Genomic DNA, 23,961 nt, shown 5'->3' on the forward strand with positions numbered 1-23,961 from the left:
GAGCACACACACACATACACAGACAAAGTCTATAATATGGAAACGTGAGAAAAGTTTCCCGGAAATAAGTTTACAGTTATATGATGGACTTAAATCCTGTTAAATTCTGGAGCGACGATGCAGACTTGAGTATTTGTGTCGCATTTCTTATTCTATCCACTTCACCCATCGTATCGTCCGCGTTTTTGAACTGTATTAGTATGACGAGATATGTTGTCACCACCCCCGCGATCTGAAACACACGTCAGCATATGCATTTTTCTGCGCACGAATACCTTCTACATCCTTACCGACGTTATCAGTGTTCGGTCCAAAGAGAAGAGTCCGCATGCTGAAAATTCAAGAGGTCGATGCAGTAATTGAAGAGAAAATATTTCCAACTGTTGTCGACTGTCCACTTCGAAGCTGGAGGAAAGTAACCGACTAACGAGAACCGCCGTTTTCTTACCCTGGAACGAACGTTTCCGTGACAACTCGAATTCATTACTTCTAGAGCTTCCTATCGTACATGTACACAGATTCATGTTTAAGGTTCTAACATTTTTACCTCCTTACCTCTGCAACTGTGGAATAGCTAGGTTGAACGATTATCAGCATTCTGGTTACGTGAAAGATACACCACATACATTGTACCAACAGATATATCCATTCGTGGTTTTCGTCTACTTGTAAGATCAAGAAATATGGCGTGATGACTAGGTGTAACAGACACGTTACGGTAACGGCCAGTATCACAACGCCGTACGCACTGTTTATAAGAGAAACTGCGTCGCAGAGAGACGAATGTACCGTGATCAGCTCCGATATACTGTTTACGTAAGTTTCATTCTCTGTAAATAGGCGATACATGAGATTTGACAAGAAGTACCATCCGAATTTAGCTGGAGTAGACTTACCCACCGTTTAAATTCCGAAAGTTTCGATAGCTGGCCAATTCGAACTGTCTGCGCGACACGGTGCTTGATGATTGTTTGCGAGTATCACCAACTATTGCTACCGTTGCATAACCGGCATATGATTGGCCAAAGAGATGCGTTTGTCGTTAATTTGATCGATACAATACGCGAACGTTAACCCCTTGACGCGATTGTGGCGAATAGAATTGATTAAATTATACGTTATTTATCTTTTCGAATTGTAGTAAAAATAGAAAATAATTGGCAAAGTATTAAATTGAAATTAAGGGAGTAATGGTTGTAGGAACGCTTTGATAGCCAATTGTTTGGTAATTTCGAGCAATAAAAATAAATTTTTCGGTAATTATTGAAAAACGACTTTTAGCATCCGTTATTGGCGAGCACGGATTATAATAATGACCGGTGGAGGTTTTCTTTATTCAAGACTGACTTTGTTTATAGGTTAATGTTGCTTCTTATCTTTTATTTGATTGTCTACTGGCTTACTGTTTACAACCTGCGTTCCACGTGTCTTTCGTATTATACATATTTTATTTGCGATGAACGTATTTTTATTTCTCTTCTTACATTTGGATTCCCGTACTTGTCGGTTAATTTAATTAATATTAATCTCCATAAACATAAGTTTTATCCTAATTTTCATTAATAATTATTTTATGTAACATTTTTTCTTTTTATTGTACATACACGATGCATGAAATATATTCAATTCGATATTAGTATTACGCGTAACTTTAACATTATTTTCACCCTAAGAGGACCGTACTACCTGACGGTTGAAACACCTTTTATTAAATAATAATTGATATGTTTCATTGCTCGAGATTATCAAACAAATGTACCATCTTTCCAGGATTAATGAAACTTTACACAATTTTTGAACGAGAAATATTTGAAACCTATGCCGAGTCAAGTGGTATTATTCTTTCCGATAGAATAATACGAATATCAAATATATTTACACAAATTTTATGATGAAATTTATCATTTTGTGCCTCAAGGGGTTAATCGGGTCTAAAAAGTGAGACTAAAGAATTGTAACAGCTATCTTTAGCTCCTGGGTTAAAGAGTTAATAAGTTAGGCTCCTATTTACCTGTTGTTTCAAGAACACATTTTTTTAAGTAATCGGCTGCGCTTCCGCCTTCGAATAGCTTCTTGATGCTGTTGTTCAGGCTGATAAATCTCAGCTCCACGTTGTACGTCGAAACGGTATATTGAATCTCCGTTAAAATGATCACGGTGTACATAAGATAGAGGGGCATATAGTTAATTGGACCTTTGTCCGGTATCGTTTTGAGGTCTGTCATCCCTTTCGTTTTGCGATGCCAGGAATAAAAATCAAGAATCGAGTTGAACCACAGATACGTAAGACTGCACACCGTTAAATAGATCGTGAACCTCCGGGACTTCTTCGTCGACGACTCATCAACTTTTTCGTCCACCTAAAATCCAACATTGCCGATCGTTTAATGAACTAGTTTTATTTGTTCTTGTTTCTTGAGTCAATCACTTGTTTTCTAGTAAGAACAATTCATGCAATTTTGTATGTAAATACTTCTGAGGGGTAGTATCGTTTAATTTGTACGTCTGTGCTATGATTACTAACGAAAGTAAGTACCATTTTTCAAATAGCTGTAGGATCAATAATGTTCGAAATATTGTACAATTTTTCAAGATATATCTCAAAGAAATTCGAATTGTTATTCCAAGATATGTCTGGTTTGATGCGGGTTGGCTCTTAACATAATGATAAGGGAGTTCGAAGAGAATCGTTATCGGTGCACCTCGATTAACTTGTTTATGACGGCTTGCAGGTATCTCCAGCGAAAAGGCGAGCCAACGATGCAGACCACGGTTAGACTCATCACTCCAAGAACGTCACTGCACGTCGCGATCACCGTTTGCCGGGACCTCAATCTGGTGCTGTGCTGCCATCCGTTCTTAAGATCTCGCCAAAGCCCGCAAATTTGCAAACCGAGGAGCAATAGTAGCACGCACAAGCTACAGACATGATCGATATGTTAACACATTGTCAACCGATCGGGGAGATCTTCTGTGCGCTTGCATGCATATACAGTGGGTGTAAAATGTATTCGTACACCGATCAATTTCGCAAAAAGCTTTTGTGTGAAATTGTAGTTTCTTAACTTCTTTTTTTTATAACCAATGATATTTTACATATTCTCGGAAGTCTCTAAGATAGATATAGTTCAAACAACATTTACTAGTTAATATAATTTGTGATATTAACAATAAAGTGCGAAAAGTGGGTAAAAGTATAGAAGCGATAAGTATTTGTACCAATAAGTATTTGTAACCATTTACAGTAGAGTTTGCAACGTAAACACATTAGTTTATTGCTCCGTACGAATTAGAAAACATTAAATTTCCAGAATTTCAAGTACTTTTAAAAATGGCTCTAATAAAGGAAGATCCCACTTCGAATAATTAATAATTTAGTTATCTATAGTTAATTTAACGCTTAGAAGAGTTGCAATAATTATAAAATCAAAAGTGTAAATTAATGTAAATTTCTTTTCTTTTTTTTTTTAACGAAGTTTTAAACATTAAACAGTTGTGCGAATACTTATTGCTTCAACATTTCTATAGATTAATTGTTTTTTTCTTGTTCATGTTGCAACTTACATAAATAGGTATTTTTTTTTTTGTAATCTATCTATTCTAGACATTTCCGAGAATATGTAGAATGTCATTGTTTATAAAAAAAAATAAGTTAATAAATTATAATTTTACATACTTTTTTTTTACTTAATTTTACATTAGAATGCTTTTTTAATTTTGTTGCGTTCATATCTATCGAAGATTTAATCTTGTCGCTCTCCGTTACCTGTAGATAAGGTCAATGGTGCTTAAGCGAGCCTGGCATCTTCCTGGTGCAGCGTTTGTGACGAATCTGACTGGAATCAGGCCCCACAGTTTACCGAGATAATGTATCGGAAAGCTTGCCCAATAGAGACTCTGCGCCGTACGTTTATCCTTTTTTCCCTCTAACTTCATTACGATATTTTGACTAGTCTTGGATCGATTTTCTGGAAGCATTTGAGGATTATTTTCGTCATGAATCGTCGCATCCACGAATTTCTAAAAGACTAAAAAGGAATTATTTCGCTTTTAAATTACTTCCTAGGAATCACAAACGCATGCACATACCGCATATGTTGCATTTTTACTTGTGTATAAATTTAGATTTTTATATGCAAGGCAATTTATATACAGGGTGTCCCAAAAATGTTGGAGGTCCTTGAAAAGGGTGGTTCAGAGGGTGATTTGAAACAACTTTTTCCTTAGCGACATTGTTGTCCGAGGCTTCGTTGAGGAGATATTAACGGAAAACACTGACCAATCAGAGCGCGCGTATGCCGTTGGAGCGGCCGCGATAGCGATGGCTACGCGCTAGGTAGCCGCTCTCGTACGCGAACAAGTGACTCGACGTGCATCGAAGGATATTGACGCGGCCGCTCAGCGCGTAGCCTTCGCTACCGCGGCCGCTCCAACGGTATCCGCGCGCTCTGATTGGTCAGGGTTTTCGCTTAATATCTCCTTAACGAAGCCTCATCAGACATTTTTGCAAAGGAAATTGTTGTTCAGAATCGTCTCAGCTACCCCCCATTTCCGGCTTCTCCCCGACTTTTAGGACACCCTGTATATAGTAAGATATAATGGGAAAGCTTTGTTTTATGACACTACAATCTATGTATAAGTTCAGACTGCGAGTAATTGGAGATTGAAATTTGAAATACGTGATTGAGTAGCTTTATATTGAATTCCCTTTCTGTTCTAAGATATTCCTCTTGCGTATTTCAATTTTCTTGATGTTTCGTGTAAAAAATTTGTAAACCACAGAAGAGAGTCAGTACAGTGTTTACTTTTATATCAGTGTTGGTGGTACTCACCGATAAGCTAGATATGTCGATATGTGTGTGTGATGCCTACTAACGCCGCGTGGATTTATGTCTCCAACTAAAAATGTGGTTCCACTTCCCCGCATTAGCGCTTGGCTCCCCTGTTTTGATTCTAACCTTGCAGGATGGTGACAGAAATTCAAATTTATTGGTAAAATGTCAAAACGTTGGGGCAGCGACTATGTGGTTACGGAACACCGTGATTTACAGGTACGTTGTCTCGTGACACAAGACTACGTTCGTACGTTAAATATCACGAAAAAACATACACTTTAATTTCAGACTTTGTAACACTCGAATATTTTTGATTGTTAAATTGTTTTTATCACTTTCAGGCTAATAGCATGGCCGTGGATTCGACTGGCAACTACGTATTACTTGCCGGGCAAGTATCGATGAACACTCTGTTTACTATAACGCTTCTTTTTTTTCAGTTTATGCATTTTCTGTTTTGAGCATTCTGATGCTGATTTCTAAATAAACATTCTGTACTTTTGCTTAACGAAAATATCAACATTGTCCTTCTCATGTACACTTAAATAAGCTGTAACCGTTTAATATGTTTATTTCACCCTTAGACGTAGATGTTTTGCAGTGAAGCATCTGGATGAAGGTGCTGATACTTTAAAGAAGTTCCAACGACAAAGCAAATACGAAATTGGCTCTACAGAATGGAATCCCACCAGTTTGAATTCTCATTTATGTGCTGTATCGGTCAGTCATTGAATGATATTTGTTTGTATTATATTTTGTATATATGTAATTAATTTTTAATCCTAGAGCAATACACGTATTGAAATATTATCTCTCACTGGAGGTGGAAGCTATGAATTACAAACAACAAACAGTCTTAAAGCACATACACGAGTAGTGAGTGACTTAAATTGGCATCCCAAAGAACCAGATATCATTGCTTCTTGTAGTATTGATACATTTATACATATTTGGGACATAAGAGATCAAAGAAAGCCTACTTTATCTCTGTCTGCAGTTGGTGAGTTCAGCTTTCTCTATGAGATATAAGTTTATCAATTTGTTAAGTGTATGCATAATTGAATTTATAGCTGGTTCTTCTCAAGTACGATGGAATAGTTTATCTTCCAACATGCTAGCCACAGCACATGATGGTGACATTAAAATATGGGATCAAAGAAAAGGAAATAGCCCTGTGCAGTACATAGCTGCTCATTTAACAAAAGTACATGTTCCTATTTGATTTTGGAAAATAATTTCACTAGTTAGTTACTTTAATAGTTATTTATACGTTTTATGAGAAACTTATAAATACTATCGTTATTTTAGATACATGGCTTAGATTGGTGCCCATTCCAACAAAATCAACTAGCGACTTCTAGTCAAGATTGTACAGTAAAAATTTTCGATATTAGTTGCCCGCGTAGAGCTGAAAGTATCGTGACGACAAATTCACCAGTTTGGAGAGCTAGATATACGGTGAACATAATATTATATTTAATGAAATTAGGATTTGTTTTTGTGTGTAAAATGACCTGAATCATTCACAGCCGTTTGGAGAAGGATTGGTAACAATAGTGGTACCTCAATTACGTCGAGGCGAAAATAGTTTATTACTATGGAATACGACAAATCTTAGTGCGCCTATATACACCTTTGTAGGACACACTGATGTTGTTCTCGAGTTCCAATGGAGGCACAAAAAATCAGGTACCTCGCGTCTAATTAAAGTTTCATACGAAATAGATGAAATTACGAAATATATTCATTATTTACAGAGAATAGCGACTATGAATTGATTACTTGGTCAAAAGATCAGTGTTTAAGAATCTATAAAATTGATCCTTTTCTAAAGAAGGTATATATATTTTTATACTATATAGTAAGCTACGTTTCTTATTTGTATAAAAATAAAATGTGTAATGCTTTTCTAGTTGTGTGGATATGGCATAGACGACGGTACATCTATTTACACACAATATTCCGAGGATAATAATCTAAGTACATACTTTCTGCGGAAAAGTATAAGCAGTCTTTTGATCTCGTTATATTAATACATTTATTATTAATACAGGAACACTACAGTCTGTTCAAATACAACTTAACGACGCTCAGAACGATCGTAAAATGAACTGTATAACGACAAAAGTGGACGAACCTACATTAAATCCTGAAACAGATACATTCATTGAGAATAATAAAGAAATATCGTCCCCTACGCAACCAAAGACTTTACAACAAGAATTTTCTTTAATAAACATGAACATACCAAATATCGAGGTACATATATATGCACTACGTAGTAATGCGTCAAGGTAAATTTCTTTTTGCCATTTTAGGTTAACACCATGGATGCGGTGGAACGTAGTTGCACCGTAACAGCTTCCAATAAAATTTATAATGTAATATTGAAAGTAAATTTTCCTGCAAATTATCCGTACAGCGCGCAACCTACATTCCAATTCTGTCCTGGAACGACAATCGACAATACAACAATGGGAAAGCTGTTGAAAGTTTTGAAACAAACTGCACAGCAACGCGTTAAAAAGAATCGATCGTGTTTAGAACCTTGTCTGCGACAATTAATTGCAACTTTAGAGCAAGTAAAAAAAAATATTTATTTCTCAGATTGTATTTACGCGTATCGTAAAATGTTAATACTTTTCTGTTCCTTGTTTTGTAGACATGTAAAAAAGATGAGAGTGAGAGTAGTCATTTAGGATACGACATTCAAGACAATGCCAGTTTTTTGAGTTCCTCTAACATATGTACAAATTATCAAGATGCCTATATACCGTTCCCTCGGACATCTGGAGCAAAGTTTTGTTGCGTGGGTATGTAAATAATTAGTGTCATCGAAACATGTGTGCCAGGACTCAATTCAGTGTTTCAATAGGTATTCTTGTATGTTTTGGTCGTGCCTCGTACACCAGAAAGTCGTCGATGAAACCTGAGAGTACAACACCTAGAGCACTCTCCGCGTTGGGAAATGGAATTGGCAATGGAGAACATTTTATGCACATGTATCCAAATTCCTATGTACAATCGAACGATAACATTTCAATTAGTTCCTTTTACTTTCAAGATCGTGTAAGCGAACATCTTCTCGCAGTAGTTATAATACACAGTATCTATCAATATTGTTAATAATTATCTACGAGCTAACCACTCTGGCTTTAACAGAAAATGAATCGCGGATTGCACAATACCAACAGAATGTCTCACAGATCGTGTTTTAAAAATTATCATTTTATGGTAATTACGTACGATGCATCTTCTTTATTTTTCGTCAATAAAGAGCTTGCTGAGAAATACGTGTAAGTACAACGGATAATTCGACAACATCAGTTTGTTCACCGATATCGGTGTAGAACTAACCTTATTTGTTTGATCTTCAGCATCAACATCACTGATATTCCAGCAATGTGCCAATATAATGCAAACGTTGCTGCACAGTTGGAACGTCCTGATCTAGTTCAGGCATGGTGCTTGGCCGCTCTTGTGATATCACAACCGGTTTCCAATGTTGGGCAAAATACTTGCCAATCCCCTGATATTGATGCCCCGTGGCCATTACATCCTTTCGGTCAAAATTTAATCCATTCGTTGTAAGTCATAAGTCCAGTAATAATTGAAGTAATACCTTGCTTGTATGAAATGATTAAAATTCATTTATCTTCGGATAACCTTATATAATACTTGACCTGATTAAAATGAGTTTTTAATAAAAAGCTTTGTCGTTTAGAATACAACATTATGCAAATCAGTCGGACATTCAGATGGCAGGCATGCTGAGCTGTGCGTTTAGTTATCGTTCGGAAACTTTAGATGTTGCCCAAACACGGCTAAATAGCAAGTCTATTAACGTTAGTGTAAGTATGTTGCATTTGTTTGTAAGTTAAGTAAAGTTTTTAGCATGGCCTGACACGTGCACCGTTTTTATAGCATCATTGACGACTAATGCGTCATGTCTTGATCTTGTCTTCTGTTCATGAATGCATCCATGATGCTCTTCAAATACACTCTGTAACAAAATTAAAGAAATTCTTTAAATAGCCTGGAAAACATAAAATTTCGAAGTCTTGTAATATCGTGAAAAATATTCACACAGCGATTTAAAAAATGAAAAAAGAAAGCAAATCGTTGTATAGTTATTTTTCATAAAATTGCAAAGCTTGGAAATTTTATTTTTTCCAGGCGATTGAAAGTGTCCTAAATTTTGTTGCGGAGAGTGTGATTACTCGATCATGTATTATACCATGATTCAATATTGGCATTTCCAAAATGCAGTATATCACATTTTTCACATTTAGACAGTTTTCTCGTCTAAGCGACGCGATGGACAAAGTATGAATACAATGTATAGTACTGGGGTGTTAATGAATTCATTTAATGTCTAGTTTTCATAACTATGTATATAACTGATAAATTCTCCAATACTATACATTAGTGTCGCTTAGGTGAATGAACGGCCTTAGTACAAATCTCTTGTTTCTGGTGCATGAGCAAATACTACAGTTTGGGAATGTAAATGTAATCTGTAATACGACGGTACAGTATGCGTTCCACTGCAGAAAATACCAAAACGAAATTTAGATAAGTTATACTATAACGTCGTACTACATGTTTGTAGTTTTGTTTCAGTATTTTACAATATTTTTCACGAACTATCAGATGATTGACATAAATGTTATCTTTGTTATAGAGGCTTTCTACAGGAAAATGGTGGTTGAAGGTAAGGCATGGTTTTTGAAATTTGTAAGATTATGCGTGTTTTAAGATACTGGTCCTTAGGGTCCTCTGTCACGGCGATATTTGTCACTGCCTTACAGCATCGGAGTGGATGTGTCGTGATGTCACAAAGCATGCAGGTTTGGCTGTGCTTGGTTTTAAAATGCCAAACATTGAATTTCATATTTTAATAATTGTCTTGTATTACGACCGATAACCATGACAAATTGTACGAAGTATTTGTTGTGATTGATCAATATATGTGATGTACTGTTTGTTGTGATAATGCCTCGAGTTTTGCACAGAAGACAAATTTCTTTGTGCAAGAAGTGATCACAGACATAATGCCGTTTTATTTGTTTATTATGTATATCGTATTTATATCGCCGATTGACTGTGTATAAGTCGAACAGTGATTTATGTTGTCCAATGTGTCCTTCTAGCCAGGTGGTTCACCTTACCATACGATTCACCTAGCTGATACCACGTTAGAAGGATGGAACTTTCCAAACTTGAAACAACATCGATCTAATTCTTGGTCTGATTCGCTCGACGATTTGAAACTTATTCAAGACTCATTCGGTGATTCCGTAACAAATATTAGGTATATATATACATTAGATATATACTTAATGGTTAGCTAGAATCAACTTACATTGCTTGTATGTTAATTATTTCGTAGATTACTCGATGAAAAATACACTACGCTTTACGATGGATACAAAAAGGCATACGCTGAAGTATTGCACAGGTGGCGTTTGTTGGATGCTCGTGCACAAGTATTAAAACACGTTAGCGTAACACCTCTGGATACCCACAAAGGCGTTGAGTTCCAAAGCGAATGCCAAATATGTAGCAAAGTTAGCAGAGGTCCTCAATGTATCAGTTGCAAACGACTGGCCTTGGAATGTGTTATTTGTCATATCTCTGTGAGAGGTGCGTTGAATATTAATTACACATTTTTAATTTTCTTAATTATGTTTTTCTGGTATATTCAGGTCCAAGTAACTTTTGTATATTTTGTGGCCACGGAGGACACACACAGCACTTAGCAAAATGGTTCACAAATGAAATTCTATGTCCGACAGGATGTGGATGTTACTGTCTGCAGGAAAGTTCTGCCCTTTTAAAAGTGTAAATAAAATAAAAGAGTTTGTACATACTAGTGACAATATATATATATATTTATAATTAATGTTATGACAAAATAATAAATACGTTTTTCTTTAACAAGTTTCATATTTTCGAAGCACCATTTCATTTACATCTTTATATCTTTATTGTCACTGGTAGGAATAACTAGTGTTATCACACCAACAATTAAACGAGACCATCTGATTAACTAAAGTCAAATTGTTCTGTGTATAATAAGAGATCTCAGTATTTTTTACGACGTACTTATTACCTTTATTAAAGGACTAACTTTCAATGGGGTAAAGTTTTCAGTTTTTCTAACGGAGTTCAGGCCTCTGATTTTCTCTGCCATTTGAATACACTGTGCTCGTGAACAAATTGAATTTATTTGAAAATGTTAATTACATAACTACCGGACGTATGTACAGAAAACTTTCGATGTTCAGAATAAAATTAACAAATGAATCGACCGGAAAATTAAAAATGACAATTTACGAGTAAAACGCCGAATAGTGGTCTAACAAGCAATTCAGTTTATTTATTGACAACAAAAAATATATAAAAAAATTTTAGTCCGTTGTATTAAAATATAAATAAATGAAGTTGCGTGTTCGACCACTGTTTATCATTGTATTTTAAGTGTTTTTTTTTTTAGAATTTAATTTGAATCACTATCGTTGCGTTTTTATAGAAGTACATAAGAAGCCTTTGGACATTTGACAATGTTTAATATCGATAATGATCAGCCTTGTAAGGTCCTTCCACAGGTACACCGAGGTATTTGGCCTGTTCTTCTGATAGTTTAGTTAGTTTGACGCCAAGATGATTCAAATGTAATGCTGCAACCTCTTCATCCAATTTCTTCGGCAACATATGAACGCCGATCGGATAGGATTCTGACTTTGTCCACAATTCTATTTGTGCCAACACTTGATTCGTGAAAGAATTGCTCATTACAAAACTTGAGTGTCCCGTCGCGCATCCAAGATTAACTAAACGACCCTCTGCGAGGAGTATGATGTGTCTGAAATGGGAGGACCGAAAACGTTAAAAAACCTGTTCATCTTCGATTTACAGCATCTGAACTTAACTAAAGGTAAGATGCTAAATTAATTTTAATCGATTCTTTCCGATTTCTTTCTTTCGAAATATATTTTCTGTAAGTAATGCAAGTTTTAATTATACATATAGCTGCCCACCTGCCATTCTTCAACTGATATCTATCTACTTGGGGCTTAATGTTGACTTTTTCAACTGCATTCTTCTCAAGCCAATTGACGTCTAACTCACAGTCGAAGTGACCGATATTGCAAACAATAGCATCCTCTGGCATATTCACAAAATGATGGCCTAATATAATGTCTTTGCATCCAGTAGTTGTGACATATATCTGTCCTTTGGTCGATGCTTCTTCCATTGTGGTTACCTAGGAAGTACATATACAAGTTCATCAACCTTCGTTGATGGGTTCTAAAATATTGTCATTCCACTTTTATGTTTCAGTAATCACCTCGTATCCCTCCATAGCTGCTTGCAGCGCATTAATGGGATCAATTTCTGTGATTAGAACACGACCACCCAGTGCTCTGAGACTCTGCGCACAACCTTTACCAACATCTCCGTAACCAGCGACCACGCAGACTTTGCCAGCAATCATAACGTCCGTTGCTCGTTTAATACCATCGATTAACGATTCTCTGCATCCATACAGATTGTCGAACTTACTCTGCTCAATAAAAGACAATCTCGCTTCATTTAAAATCCTTAACTCAGCCGCGATTAGGGAATAGAGGAAGTTGAAACGAGGTGGTTGCAGGGATTCTTGTAAACTTCTAAATAGCTGATAATCTGTGTCGGTGTTTCTCAATCTCATCTTCCTACAGACCTCTTCACATTTACTGAATCAAATACAGGACATTGAATAGTGAAATATTGCATATAAAACCTCACAAAAATTCCCTGCAGCAACCTATAAATTTCTAATTCTAGATCAAAGCATTTTCTCATTTCTTGAAACGAGGAACCAATTTCATAAACGCAACGGACCTTCGTTACTGAATCATTGACGTTGATCACAGGGACTTTAAGTTTTCCCTCTTTCATCATGCGATAGAGATTATGCACTCCCGTGGTGGTCTCCTCGGAAATGCCACGACATTCCTTTAAATATTCTGGAAACTTGGTGTGAACTAAGTTAGTCAGGTCACCACCATCATCAAGAATGAGATTCAAAGGTTTGCCATCTTTGAAGACAAGGGTTTGCTCTATGCACCAGATGTACTCCTCATCTGTTTCACCCTTCCATGCATATACAGGAACCCCCGTTTTTGCAATAGCTGCAGCCGCATGATCTTGTGTACTGAATATATTACACGATGACCATTGAACCTAGCAAATAAATAGCGTCGATGCCAATCACTGAAGAATTATTTTATAGTGAATAGCTTTTAGAGTGTGAGTATTAGATGAATAAATGTTTGTCTGGATATCGAAAGATATGTTGAAGAGAAGTTGCGTGGTACAGAAAGAATTCTTGTAAGAAAGTAAACATTTTTTAAATGAAATAATGTATTTCTTTTACACTTGATAATACAAGAAAACGATACTGTATCCTTTTAAAGCAGCATGTAGTATTAGAATAAAGTGATTATAGTGATATATGTATACGTGAAAACGTTGAAATGTTTGATTCAAACATAAATATCTTTATAATCGAAATTTTAATAATGATTCTAGGACCAAATTGTCTAAAATCACGGTAATCAAAATTGTTCACAGAAGTGTGGGTTTATTTCATTGAATATTTTAAAGACCAAAATATTCTCTATTACATTTTTTGGAATTACTTATAATGATAAATGGTAAGAGATCATTACTCAATGATAAGAATGCTATTCAATGCCAATGATAAGAAATGCATTTTATATGAATGCAAAGCAGTGTGAATAACAGGTCTAAGTATCATTGTAGTTCAATCTGAGCATATTCTTTTCCTAGTTTCAAATGCTATAAGTTCTGTTACAGTGGCGATCAGCATTGCGGATTTCGTCTTTTCTGATGTAATTTTTATCTGTATTTTGAAGAGATTTGAAAGCTATTCAATGTCTGATATAGATGTAGACGAATCTCGTGAAAAATGCGAGGTCATGATCCAAGAGATAAGTTTGCATACGTATGTAAACGCGTCATTCTTCTTTAACGTAAAGTTCGTTCTTCGTCAGCGTAACTGACTTTTCCTATGATGCAATACGATTTGAAGTAGAATACAATTCATAAATAACAGGAAGCATATCTAAGAAATTACTATTTCCAAATAAAAAAAAAATATAGCTATTGAACATTGAAGAGATATAAATTCGATTAGCAACTAAATGGTTTTATATTAGTGTTATCTAGATCGTTCCCTGCTAATCAACTCCATTTTGGAGCCATGAGAGTTGTAAAAACAATTGCGAAATGAAAACGTTACAACTTACCTCGGCTCCAAGTTCGACAAGAGTTTCAATGAGAACCGCGGTTTGTACTGTCATGTGCAGACAACCGGCGATTCGTGCACCTTTTAAAATTTTTTCAGGACCGTATTTTTTCCTGACGGCCATCAACCCTGGCATCTCGTTTTCCGCCATGGTAATTTCTTTTCGGCCCCATTCCGCCAGAGACAAGTCGGCTGCGATGAAGAAAATTTCAATACATTATTAAATTTCACAATAATCGTTGTAATTTCGACTGCAATTGTTCAAATTTCTCTTTTCAACTTTGTTACGTATCGTACCGGTATCTTCGCGTATCTATAAATATTAGAGTAATCGAACACAAAGTATGCCACCCACGTTAAACTAGATTTTCCCGTTTAACAATTTATGTATTGATTTATTGCGACAGTGATTACGAGACTATAATTGTAGGATTAAAATTGACTTCCAGTAGTTTGCATAAAACGGAGTCGTCGGTGTATTACGACATAATTTTCAAACATTACGTTGCTCCAGTACTCTATGTAACAGGAGATTTATTTATATTCCCTCATCTTATCAGTTTTATACTTGGAAGTACGAATATGCAACGAAGAAAGCCAATTAATCTAACAGACGTATGCCGCGTAGGTTAAACAGTGTGCCGACAGTACATTTTACATCTTTAATCTTTTTCAGATTAAATCCGCATTTAGAGATACCTTTTCCTAACGACGTTTTATCAAATTTTTGTAACTCGATAGCTTTGAGTACTTCAAGCAATATTGTGCTTTAAATATCGCGAAAAGAGATTACTAATTCTGTTCCAAAACAACAATCACGTGTCTGATGAATATTACTCCAAAATTCTTTTCTTAGTATATGACTTACCAACTTTGAACGCGGGTTTGCTAGACATTCTTCTTAATTAGGAGACAATCGTTGTGTAAATATGAAGGTAGTCGTGGATTCAAATTACGAAACAAAATGCGAACTCACAAAACACGTTTCCACCCAACGAGTTGCGGTAAAACTGGGTAAAACTACGAACTACGCTCAGTCTTGTAAGATGCGAGGATTTCCGAGTGCAGCGCTACTTGCGGTGGACTAAGGATCTCAGCTTATGATATCAACACTATAAAGCGCGGGAATAAATTGAATACTTATTTTAAGAGTGTTTTCACGATGAGGATCGTTTTATTGCAAATACAAAAAATAGTCACGGCATTAGAATCGTATGAACTACGTTTCTGTCAATGTTAGAGAAGATTTTCAATTATCACACGTTACAATATTATATAGCATCAAAATTAATCGGTATGCATGATATTTCGAAATTTAATATTTTTAAATTCTGATATATTTGCCGTTTCATCTCGACAGGACAGACAAACTAATTTACAAAAGTGTTTCGTATTTCGGTAAAAGTCTTTGCTCTGTATAGATTAACAGTGACGTCAATTGGTATACTTTCAAATACTCATTTTCATATGAGTATCCTTCTTCTGTATGGAAGCTTTCAGAATTTCGTGGAGTTCATCAAAAAATGCAATGGACATTTAGAAATAATTAAAGAATTTCTTTAACGAAAAGATTATTTCTATTTAAAGAAAATAAACCTTTAAACGGCGATAACAAGTTCAAAATAAGTATTATCATAATAGCACAGTGCGGAGATGACTGCGCAGCCTGTTTGCGCATTAAATAGCAGTACATTCTTCTAGCGTGAGCATTGTGATTGCGGCTTTCAACGTCTTGTACGCTAATCATAACCGCTAGACAATTTTCCTCCAGAAGTGATCGAATTATGGTTCTAGTACAGACAAAATTAATGTTTACATTTTTTCTTCTAAGAGTTTGTTGATTCCACTTTGAAAAACACTGAGGTTAGACCCTAACCTGATACAATTGACAACACGTGTTTTTGATAGACAGATGTATATACGAACACTTGCCTTAGTTAAAGTATTCTCATTCATTGTACATATTTAACATAGTTTGGTAGGTGAACTACATTTGTAGTTATAGTAATAAAATTTGAAAACAATGACCACAAACGAAACCACTGTAACCGAGAAGAATCCTTACGCGTACCTCGACAGAGATGATTTCACGTCTGAAAAGTATAAAATCGAGGTACGCGGTTTGCCAAAATACTATGGAATAGCTGAATTGAAGAAGTTTCTGAACGAAAAGCTCGATTTGCAAGCACGCAAGGTGAAACCAGTGACAGTAGATGGTAGTGGATGGCTTTTCGTGTCGTTTAACAGCGAAGAGAGTCGTCAGAAAGCTATACAAACATTGAATGGGATTGTATGGAAAAACTGTGAGCTCAGAGCTCAGGTACATCTCTTTTTCTAGCTCTTATCAAATCGTAGTAATTAATTATGATGTACAAAAAACTATAGGTCTTCCTTGTCTGTGTAAAATAGAATGCAAAACCTGCAAAAGATCCATTTGTCAAACGAAGACTGCAAGAGGAAAGAACCAACAAGCGTTTAAAATTGGATGAGAATGATCTAAGTATATCTGAAGCAGATAAAGTCAAGTCAACTACTATTCCTCTGTGGAATATACCATACGAGAATCAAGTGAGATAATATGCTTTAAGTTTATTTATTTACCAGTTTTGTAAATAAGTATGTTAGCAAGTTTAGAATGTAATGTTGTAATGTTTAATTTTCGCTTAATATATTTGTAGCTGGAGCTTAAACAGAAGGAAATGAGGTCTATTCTCAAAAATATTTGTAACAAAATGTCAATAGCGAGCAGAGATGACCTTGTAGATTGGTTAAACTCCCAGAAAAATAAATATAAGGGATTGCCTTGTGAATTACTTCCTCTGCTTAGCACAGATAAAATCACAGAGTACAGGAATAAGTGTGAATTTACAGTTGGTAATTCCCTATTAAATACTTATTTTGTGAAATCATTTGAATCTTTGGCATTAAGAAACACAACATTAATGCAATATAGGTAGAAGTAATGATGGAGACAAAGTTACAGTAGGATTCAGATTATCCAGTTACGCGGCCGGTTCCACGGCAGTGGGGCCGATAGACGATCTATGTCACATCCCTATGAAAATGAGAACTGTAGCTAAAGTGAGTTTTCTAAATGACTTCTTTTAATTTAGTCGTTCCTCTAAATTCGTTTTTTGTATTAAGTAAATTTTAGGTACTAGAAGAATTTATAGAAAATTCTCAACTGAATCCTTTCCAACCAGTCGATCATAGCGGGTACTGGAGGCAGGTTACCGTCAGAACTAGTCTTTCCGGGAATCTGATGGTAATAGTGGGAATGCATCCTCAGGATTTGAGCTCGGAGAGGTTGGAAGAATTAAGATCCCAGCTCAAAGATTTCTTTGAGACAGGAAAGGGTGCAACGGCGGGCGTAACATCTTTATATTTTCAAACGATGAATAAAAAGTAATTGTAATTGATTTCCTAGAGAAATCTTATTGGGTCCTATCAGTTTCTTTGTTCTTTTTTAAAAGCGTCAACGGGGAGAACAGAGACAATTTGTATCACATCAGCGGAACAAAATACATAGAAGAGACACTGCTAGGTATGAAATTTCGAGTGTCCCCGCAAGCGTTCTTCCAAGTGAACACGTTGGGTGCTGAGGTATTGTACAAAGCAGCAATCGATTTAGCAAAACCCACAAAGGACACTGCATTGCTCGATATTTGCTGTGGTACAGGGACAATTGGTCTCGTATTTTCAAAGGTACAGTTGACCTTGTGAGCGGTATATAAAATATAATTGTACATTCGATGTAGTAACCTGGATATGTAAAGTTCGAGGTTATTGATTCTTGTTTTAGCACTGTGGTGAGGTGTTCGGACTGGAGATGGTGGAGGATGCCATTAAAGACGCCCGGGAGAATGTTGTCGCGAATAACGTGACCAACTGTGAGTTTTTCGTCGGCAAAGCTGAGGACATCTTGTCACCGGTCATTCAGCGAACCACGAAGCCCGACATTATCGCTGTCGTGGACCCTCCGCGAGCCGGACTTCGTAAGATAAAATTAATAAAAATTTAATATTTAAGTCAGAGGGTTGTGCTCGACTTAAGAAATTAAGGACAAAATACAATATGTTATTTTTGGTTTTCACTATGATGAATTTACCATTTATTTTATTTCTGGAGAGTCCAATAAATTTTAGTAATAATAATAATAATATTCCGATTATTCTAGATCAGCGAGCGTTGTTGACTCTGCGCAAGGCGAAAAAATTATCGAGACTGGTGTATGTATCCTGCGATCCTCGAGCTGCAGCGCGAAACCTGGTGGATCTGGCCAGACCCACCTCGAAGCAGTACATCGGGGAACCTTTGGTACCTGTGAAAGCTGTTGCTGTGGACATGTTTCCGTATACCAAGCACTGCGAATTAGTGCTGTGTCTGGAAAGGTTATCCATAGCAATGAAAGCATGCGACTCCACTTAGCGGTGAAAACCTTCGATAGGGCTTCAAATTAGCGCGTGAGTTCCATCAGAATATGCGTTTCTAAACACTGTGTACCTATAACCTAATTACACGATTTATAGCAATTGGTCGTCGAACCCATGTCACTCAATGTTATAGGTTATCATGGGTTGTTATGGGGCTCAATGAATGGAAATAAAGTGTTAGTAAGCCTAGAATTTTTGTACCCTACATATGACAGTCGCAGCTTTGATCAGACAGTTTTCAAGAATTTATGTTGAATAAACTCATTTTCAATAAACCTGACGAGAAATTTAACGTGTTAATAAAGATCGAATAAAAGCAGCCATTTGTATACAACTAGCAATTTGAATCATCACTTTATTCAATATAATAATACTAAGACCAAAGATATATCGGATATCGTGAACGCAACGAAGCACGGAACGTCGATTACATTCGATCTCGTGTCAATCACGAGATTATATCCATGTGTACACAGTACCCTTGATGTAACGGAAACAACGATTCGTGGGCGTCTTGACTTATCAACGTGGGCGTGATAATGTAGTACCTTCCACGAGATGAATTTAGTTGAAAAGAGAGCTTGCCACGCGAGCAAAATTTTAAAGTTAATTACCCGCAATGTACTTCATTCTGTAGATCTAACCTTGATTACTTATATTTTTAAATTGTAAAATGATTCCTTGCTATTTATATACAAGTATCATACCGGTAGATATTTTGTTACATCTGCATGTATTCACGTGGTTGTTAGATACACTTATCGTCTCATGGAACGTATCCTTAGTACGACCGAATTACCTTCTACGCGAGTTGGTGAGAAATTTAGGAAACAGTGGATGGAAATCGATCAAGGATAGTATTTATCGATGAAGGATCGCTTGAATTTAGAACTAAATTGAACGACCATAGTAGGTTTCGTCTTGCTTGATACGCTTTGATTATGTATACACTTTTAATGGGTACTGGTATGCCGACCGCTTTATAAGTCAGGGAAACAAATATTTGACACAGTGATTCGTATATTCATTGCTCTCCCAGTCGTCGATGCTTGTAAGGGAAGAGAAGAGCGTTAGAGAGGTAGACGAAGGGGAGTTAGGGCAAGTGGGTAATCCCGACTCGTAAGGAAAGGTAGAATTATCAAGTTGGAATTAGGGCCTAGTTTGTCTTGGCTTCGCGATTTATTTGTTTGTGTTCAGATCGGAAAAGCACGCGAGGAATTCTCGACCACGTTGCGACTGGCAGAGCTGGGCGAGGCGATACGAAGTCGTCGAGTCGGGTTTCGAAGTCGAGGCTGAGGCTGGTTACACGCCTGCTCGTTATCACTTTCTCTTGAAGCACGTCACAGCGTTGAAGTAGCAACGCCAGTAAACCCGTCCTTTCGATTGTCCGCGTCGCTGAAGGTCCATCTGAAGCAAACAAATGTTTACGCTTACACCTGTTATGTGTATACATTCGATTAGAGTGACCAAAGTGTAGCAAAGCTGCAATGATATTAACTATTCGCGTTATAATTATTTCTTTAGTTTGTCCTTCGTCATCTTTGATTTCATTGTTTTTGCTTCGATATCTCATCTTAGGTAGAAAGTAATTGCTCGGAATTATTTATGTTTGTTTAAAGTATGATACATTTTAACGTATTTGATACATTTTAACTAATTTGATTTATTAACTGTACGAAGCATTAGACGGAGGTGACCTCATAGCGCAAAGGTAATCAAATGTAACGCAACCTTGACGGTTTCCTCGTCTGCCGATGGGACAATTTGCGAGTCGCTGGATGGCAGATGAGGTCCCGAAGATCTCCCGAAGGATCTAACGCTACCAAGTTCTCCTCTGTCTTGGTTATCGACAACCTTCTGCAGCGCGACCATTAGTCGATCAAGCAGGAGGGCCGCCCTCTTCGGCACTACCACCTGCAAAAGAAGAAGGTTTGTCAAGAGTCAAGTTCCAACTTGTGCAATATCCACGAGTCTGGTTTGTCAAGATTAAGTCTTTTGACACCTTCCATGTACACGAAGGATAAACAAAATTGAAAGTGGTGGAGGACATGAAAATTTTATGTTCCTACAAACTGGTGCAAATGGTTGGGGTAAATTATTGAAAAACGTAGTCACTGATGCTAAAACGAATACTTTCTAGAAATCGCTCTAATCTGCTAGCGTAGATCTCAAGAATGGCGTTTTAGCAAGCTCAGCACGTGTTTTCAGATCCAAACCTTGAATGAATTAACGTAATTTTACTATACGCTGAAAGAGACTAATAATAACAGCGTCCAGAAGGCGAGTTACGCTATTCAGAAGCGCGTTAATAACACGCACGCAGGATTTACGCGATAATTGATTGAATGGCACGAAGCTGCGTACACCGTAATATATATGTACATCCACGGTTGCATGCAGGCTGGGCCCATTATTATCTTGCTCGTTTCCATTGGTCTCTCGCTCTCTTGCCATCCCATATTTAATGTTCGCGCCAATTAAAATTAATTAGACACGTGGATAATTGCTACGGAATTTTAACTGCTGCGAATCCTCGACTGCGATACCAGCTTTCTCGTATGTGTTCCGCGAGACACCATCAGATGTCGCAACTCATCCTTTATAATAGTTTTAATCTGTTACAAAATGAATCTCTCTCAGGAATTTATTATAATAATCAACTAATTTAAGACTAATTTAATTAGTGATTACAATTTAGCAGAATTGCAAGCTAGAATTGAAATAATTTAATCGCCTCCGCGTGAATGATTTTATTTCAAATAAAATGTGAATCATAGTTTGTAGGATAGTTCCCGAAGAAGGTCTAGAACTTATTAATAGTAATAATTAAAAGGACGGGAGTTCAGGTTGTTCTCGACTTCTTTAAACTTGCGTTTAATTCGTCTCGTTAATTTTCCTTCTGAAACAGGATCCACTGCAGCAATCAGATCGCTTTTTTATAAATATCTTTTTGTATAAAACATGCATTTACTAGTTGAAAATTGTTTGATCGGTTCGATTGCAAAATTCAGGTAACACCATTCCGTATACACGAGGCACGGCTAGTTTTCCGAGGACAGCAATGTTACTTGGATAATCTAACGAGCCGTTTACCGAAGCATTCCACTCGATTATCCCATCGTAGCTCAGGGCTCCACGAAAGTTATGAACTCGACGTGGATCTAATTACCGCGTTCATTAACCGTGCACGGTACAAATTAGCCAGCCAAGTTGCCCGACTGCGTATTAATTAGACTCCTTCTCGATAGAAAGTGATTTCCTTCTCACCACTGTCTCCAATCCTTTCGTTGAAGTTTTGACTTTTGCTCATTTTTCACAAGCATGACGATCGATAATAGCGTGTTACTCAAGACATTTGTGTTTACGGAATTTACAATTCGACGGAGCGCGCAAATGAAATTTCGGTTACGTGACAAGTTGTGTTTACAGCCAACTGAATGTCTCATAGACGACGCTTTGCGCTACTTGGTATTCGAGCGATGCAAATCGACCGCGCGAATTCTCGAAAAGCAGCTCGCGTTCATCCCCTAATTGCATCAAGCGCGTCGACCGAAGGCCGAAAGCATCGATGGAAACAAGGGATGGCGATTGTTCTCGATCAAGGCTGCGCTTAATTGCGACATTCATACACGGACGACCCTCAACGAATTTGCATATAATATAACTATCTAAGAAATAAGATCAATACGTATACGAAAGATAGAAATATTAATTGGTATCGCGATTAGGCTGGCTGCATTTCTTGTACCCGAGGAGGAGACAGTATTCCTCCACTAGGGGAGACGATTCGATTTGCCTTCGATTCTAATTCTAATTATAATAATAGCAGTCCTTTAAAAGTTTGCAACTGTTATAATTTATTAATTACATAAACGTTTATAGGTTTCGTAACTTCCAAAGATTTCTTAAGGCGTAAATTTCCTTGTTCGATCGACTTGTTAAGGAAAACTAGATGGATAAAGAATTTTAAATAAAACGTGACTTGTTGATTTAAAGGAAAACAATTTTTCTGAGCTTTTCGTTGCCACGTTCTCTTCTTTATGCTTGACAGTATCGTCAAGTAATCTCGAATATTTCCTTGATCGAGGTATCCTTTTCACGCCAGCTCCTTTTGGACAAGAATACTAGTCATCCATTTAGAAGCGACGGGTCGCACGATGCCTTATATTTATTATGCCACAGGATTTGACGCGTGTGATAGGCAAATTGAGGCAAAACGAACCGCGTTCGTCCCGTGATAACATTCTAAGTCGACTTGATTCATCGACTACAGCGTCACGGGGATTATTGTTTAGAGTATCAAAGTATGCTCCAAGGAGAAGTTTGAAAATCGCGCAAAGTTGAGAAACACACGGGTTTATTACATATTGCACGTTTAATGGGGACGATTTTCTTAATCTGAATCTCTATTAAAAAAAAGAAAATCAACAGAAAGAAGGGCATAATGTATCTACGGAGTTTTATAATTAAATTACTATTCAAAATTAATATCACTATCACTGCAATGGACGAGTTCTTATTTATTAAACACGCGCGTAATAATCGGACTCTAATGTAGATGTAAATATGTCATTTAAACAAAATACGCGAAATATTGGTTACACGCATCAGGTTTCTCCCCCAAAATGCTGTGACAGATATTTCATGGAAATGTGGTCATTGAATTCATAACGCATTATCCATGTACCTACCAGGTGTTTGTATAAATGTGCTCGGGTCTGCTGACAGTTTCCATTTCGTAGCACTAGTGTCCGAATTACACTCGAATGTCGAGAATGTATCTCGAAACGGAATAATGCATACTTTATAATTTATTGTTAATAATATCGAGTATCGCATGTACGACTCTTTCACTCCTCGTAAAGTGGATAGAATTCTTGTTATTATTTGATTCATTATTGTTCCTTAAAAATTTGAATTTGAATGTAAAAAATGAGATTAATATAAAAAAAAGTATGAAACTGCCCCCTTAATGGACGAGCTAGATTATAAAAATCGGAGGAATTCAAGCTATGTGGGCATTAACGCTAGGTTTAAGCTCTTCAGACCGTTCACGGGACGTTCCTTTATAATTCAACACCGCGGTCGAATTTGGCTCGACATTTAACGAAGCCGCCCACGCATTCTCTTCTGAAAAAGCATCAAGCTAATGTGATGACGTCGTCGACGACTAATAATTAAAGCAATACTTAATATTAGCATCGCTAGAAATTGATCCCGTCGTCATCGAGTTGCGGTGATTTTATTTTCACTTATATGCGTTTATATTCGTTTATATTTGTGTATGTATCAGTTTATATTCGTTATAATTCCGTTGTATTCCTTTTGCAATCCCTTTGTATTCGTTTACACTCGTTTACTTTCGTTTATATTT

The 23,961-nt window shown here is 36.6% G+C and overlaps 5 protein-coding genes and 1 long non-coding RNA gene across 8 annotated transcripts in view; 2 read left to right on the forward strand and 4 right to left on the reverse strand.

Moving 5' to 3' along the window:
- Positions 1–76: 76 nt before the first annotated feature.
- On the reverse strand, positions 77–4,484 carry LOC128886796 (gustatory receptor for sugar taste 43a-like). The gene is made up of 7 exons (XM_054141959.1): positions 3,767–4,484; positions 2,703–2,919; positions 2,012–2,360; positions 901–1,041; positions 556–830; positions 291–449; positions 77–232 (listed from the first exon to the last, which is right to left on the reverse strand). The coding sequence occupies exons 1-7, from the start codon at positions 3,976–3,978 to the stop codon at positions 77–79; spliced, it is 1,509 nt and encodes a 502-aa protein (XP_053997934.1). The 5' UTR covers positions 3,979–4,484.
- A 407-nt stretch (positions 4,485–4,891) lies between these two features.
- On the forward strand, positions 4,892–10,894 carry LOC128887250 (GATOR complex protein WDR59). Of its 2 annotated transcripts, XM_054142942.1 has the most exons (20): positions 4,892–5,051; positions 5,177–5,226; positions 5,420–5,555; positions 5,622–5,835; positions 5,906–6,039; positions 6,144–6,293; positions 6,365–6,524; positions 6,593–6,672; positions 6,749–6,815; positions 6,889–7,094; positions 7,154–7,417; positions 7,498–7,648; positions 7,711–7,904; positions 7,998–8,131; positions 8,213–8,422; positions 8,560–8,686; positions 9,520–9,549; positions 9,989–10,149; positions 10,228–10,481; positions 10,544–10,894. In XM_054142942.1, the coding sequence occupies exons 1-20, from the start codon at positions 4,998–5,000 to the stop codon at positions 10,681–10,683; spliced, it is 2,916 nt and encodes a 971-aa protein (XP_053998917.1). In that variant the 5' UTR covers positions 4,892–4,997; the 3' UTR covers positions 10,684–10,894. The 2 variants fall into 2 exon arrangements, with proteins under 2 accessions (XP_053998917.1, XP_053998918.1); XM_054142943.1 differs by lacking the exon at positions 9,520–9,549.
- Positions 6,855–8,331, reverse strand: LOC128887254 (uncharacterized). Its single transcript, XR_008459995.1, has 4 exons — positions 8,193–8,331; positions 7,610–7,849; positions 7,084–7,283; positions 6,855–6,984 (listed from the first exon to the last, which is right to left on the reverse strand). It is a non-coding gene; the product is annotated as an uncharacterized LOC128887254 (long non-coding RNA).
- A 152-nt stretch (positions 10,895–11,046) lies between the features above and the next one.
- On the reverse strand, positions 11,047–15,184 carry LOC128887252 (adenosylhomocysteinase). The gene is made up of 6 exons (XM_054142945.1): positions 15,023–15,184; positions 14,156–14,346; positions 12,726–13,067; positions 12,190–12,405; positions 11,879–12,105; positions 11,047–11,703 (listed from the first exon to the last, which is right to left on the reverse strand). The coding sequence occupies exons 1-6, from the start codon at positions 15,048–15,050 to the stop codon at positions 11,406–11,408; spliced, it is 1,302 nt and encodes a 433-aa protein (XP_053998920.1). The 5' UTR covers positions 15,051–15,184; the 3' UTR covers positions 11,047–11,405.
- A 630-nt stretch (positions 15,185–15,814) lies between these two features.
- LOC128887251 (tRNA (uracil-5-)-methyltransferase homolog A-like) lies at positions 15,815–18,602 on the forward strand. The gene is made up of 8 exons (XM_054142944.1): positions 15,815–16,474; positions 16,564–16,722; positions 16,833–17,028; positions 17,108–17,235; positions 17,309–17,559; positions 17,628–17,859; positions 17,957–18,149; positions 18,332–18,602. The coding sequence occupies exons 1-8, from the start codon at positions 16,178–16,180 to the stop codon at positions 18,580–18,582; spliced, it is 1,707 nt and encodes a 568-aa protein (XP_053998919.1). The 5' UTR covers positions 15,815–16,177; the 3' UTR covers positions 18,583–18,602.
- Positions 18,603–19,119: 517 nt separating this feature from the next.
- LOC128887253 (uncharacterized) overlaps positions 19,120–23,961 on the reverse strand; it is a 25,365-nt gene continuing 20,523 nt past the window's right edge. Inside the window, exons 1-3 of one of the 2 annotated variants that reach the window (XM_054142947.1) lie at positions 20,952–21,205; positions 20,319–20,501; positions 19,120–19,994 (exon numbers count right to left, since the gene is read on the reverse strand). In XM_054142947.1, the coding sequence (XP_053998922.1) occupies positions 19,908–19,994; positions 20,319–20,501; positions 20,952–21,041 (360 nt within the window). In that variant the 5' untranslated portion in view covers positions 21,042–21,205 and the 3' untranslated portion in view covers positions 19,120–19,907. Of the gene's footprint in view, positions 19,995–20,318; positions 20,502–20,951; positions 21,206–23,961 lie in introns of those variants that run through there. The other variant, XM_054142946.1, reaches the window with a different exon arrangement.

The sequence above is a fragment of the Hylaeus anthracinus genome, unplaced genomic scaffold (genome assembly GCF_026225885.1).
Source record: "Hylaeus anthracinus isolate JK02 unplaced genomic scaffold, UHH_iyHylAnth1.0_haploid 11985, whole genome shotgun sequence".
NCBI classification, from domain to species: domain Eukaryota; kingdom Metazoa; phylum Arthropoda; class Insecta; order Hymenoptera; family Colletidae; genus Hylaeus; species Hylaeus anthracinus.

Bases quoted from the DNA above. Each gene is read 5' to 3' on its own strand.
- LOC128886796 (XM_054141959.1), bottom strand. From the start codon at position 3,978: ATGCTTCCAGAAAATCGATCCAAGACTAGTCAAAATATCGTAATGAAG. The intron at 831-900 runs GTGGGTAAGTCT...GCCTATTTACAG, and splicing joins AAACTTTCGGAATTTAAACG to AGAATGAAACTTACGTAAAC. The intron at 450-555 runs GTAAGGAGGTAA...CGTTCGTTCCAG, and splicing joins GCTATTCCACAGTTGCAGAG to GGTAAGAAAACGGCGGTTCT.
- LOC128887250 (XM_054142942.1), top strand. From the start codon at position 4,998: ATGTCAAAACGTTGGGGCAGCGACTATGTGGTTACGGAACACCGTGAT. The intron at 5,052-5,176 runs GTACGTTGTCTC...TATCACTTTCAG, and splicing joins CGGAACACCGTGATTTACAG to GCTAATAGCATGGCCGTGGA. The intron at 10,150-10,227 runs GTATATATATAC...ATTATTTCGTAG, and splicing joins GATTCCGTAACAAATATTAG to ATTACTCGATGAAAAATACA.
- LOC128887252 (XM_054142945.1), bottom strand. From the start codon at position 15,050: ATGTCTAGCAAACCCGCGTTCAAAGTTG. The intron at 14,347-15,022 runs GTAAGTCATATA...TCTTCATCGCAG, and splicing joins CAAACCCGCGTTCAAAGTTG to CCGACTTGTCTCTGGCGGAA. The intron at 12,406-12,725 runs GTCCGTTGCGTT...TTTATTGAGCAG, and splicing joins TCAATGATTCAGTAACGAAG to AGTAAGTTCGACAATCTGTA.
- LOC128887251 (XM_054142944.1), top strand. From the start codon at position 16,178: ATGACCACAAACGAAACCACTGTAACCGAGAAGAATCCTTACGCGTAC. The intron at 16,475-16,563 runs GTACATCTCTTT...TGTGTAAAATAG, and splicing joins ACTGTGAGCTCAGAGCTCAG to AATGCAAAACCTGCAAAAGA. The intron at 18,150-18,331 runs GTAAGATAAAAT...CGATTATTCTAG, and splicing joins CCCTCCGCGAGCCGGACTTC to ATCAGCGAGCGTTGTTGACT.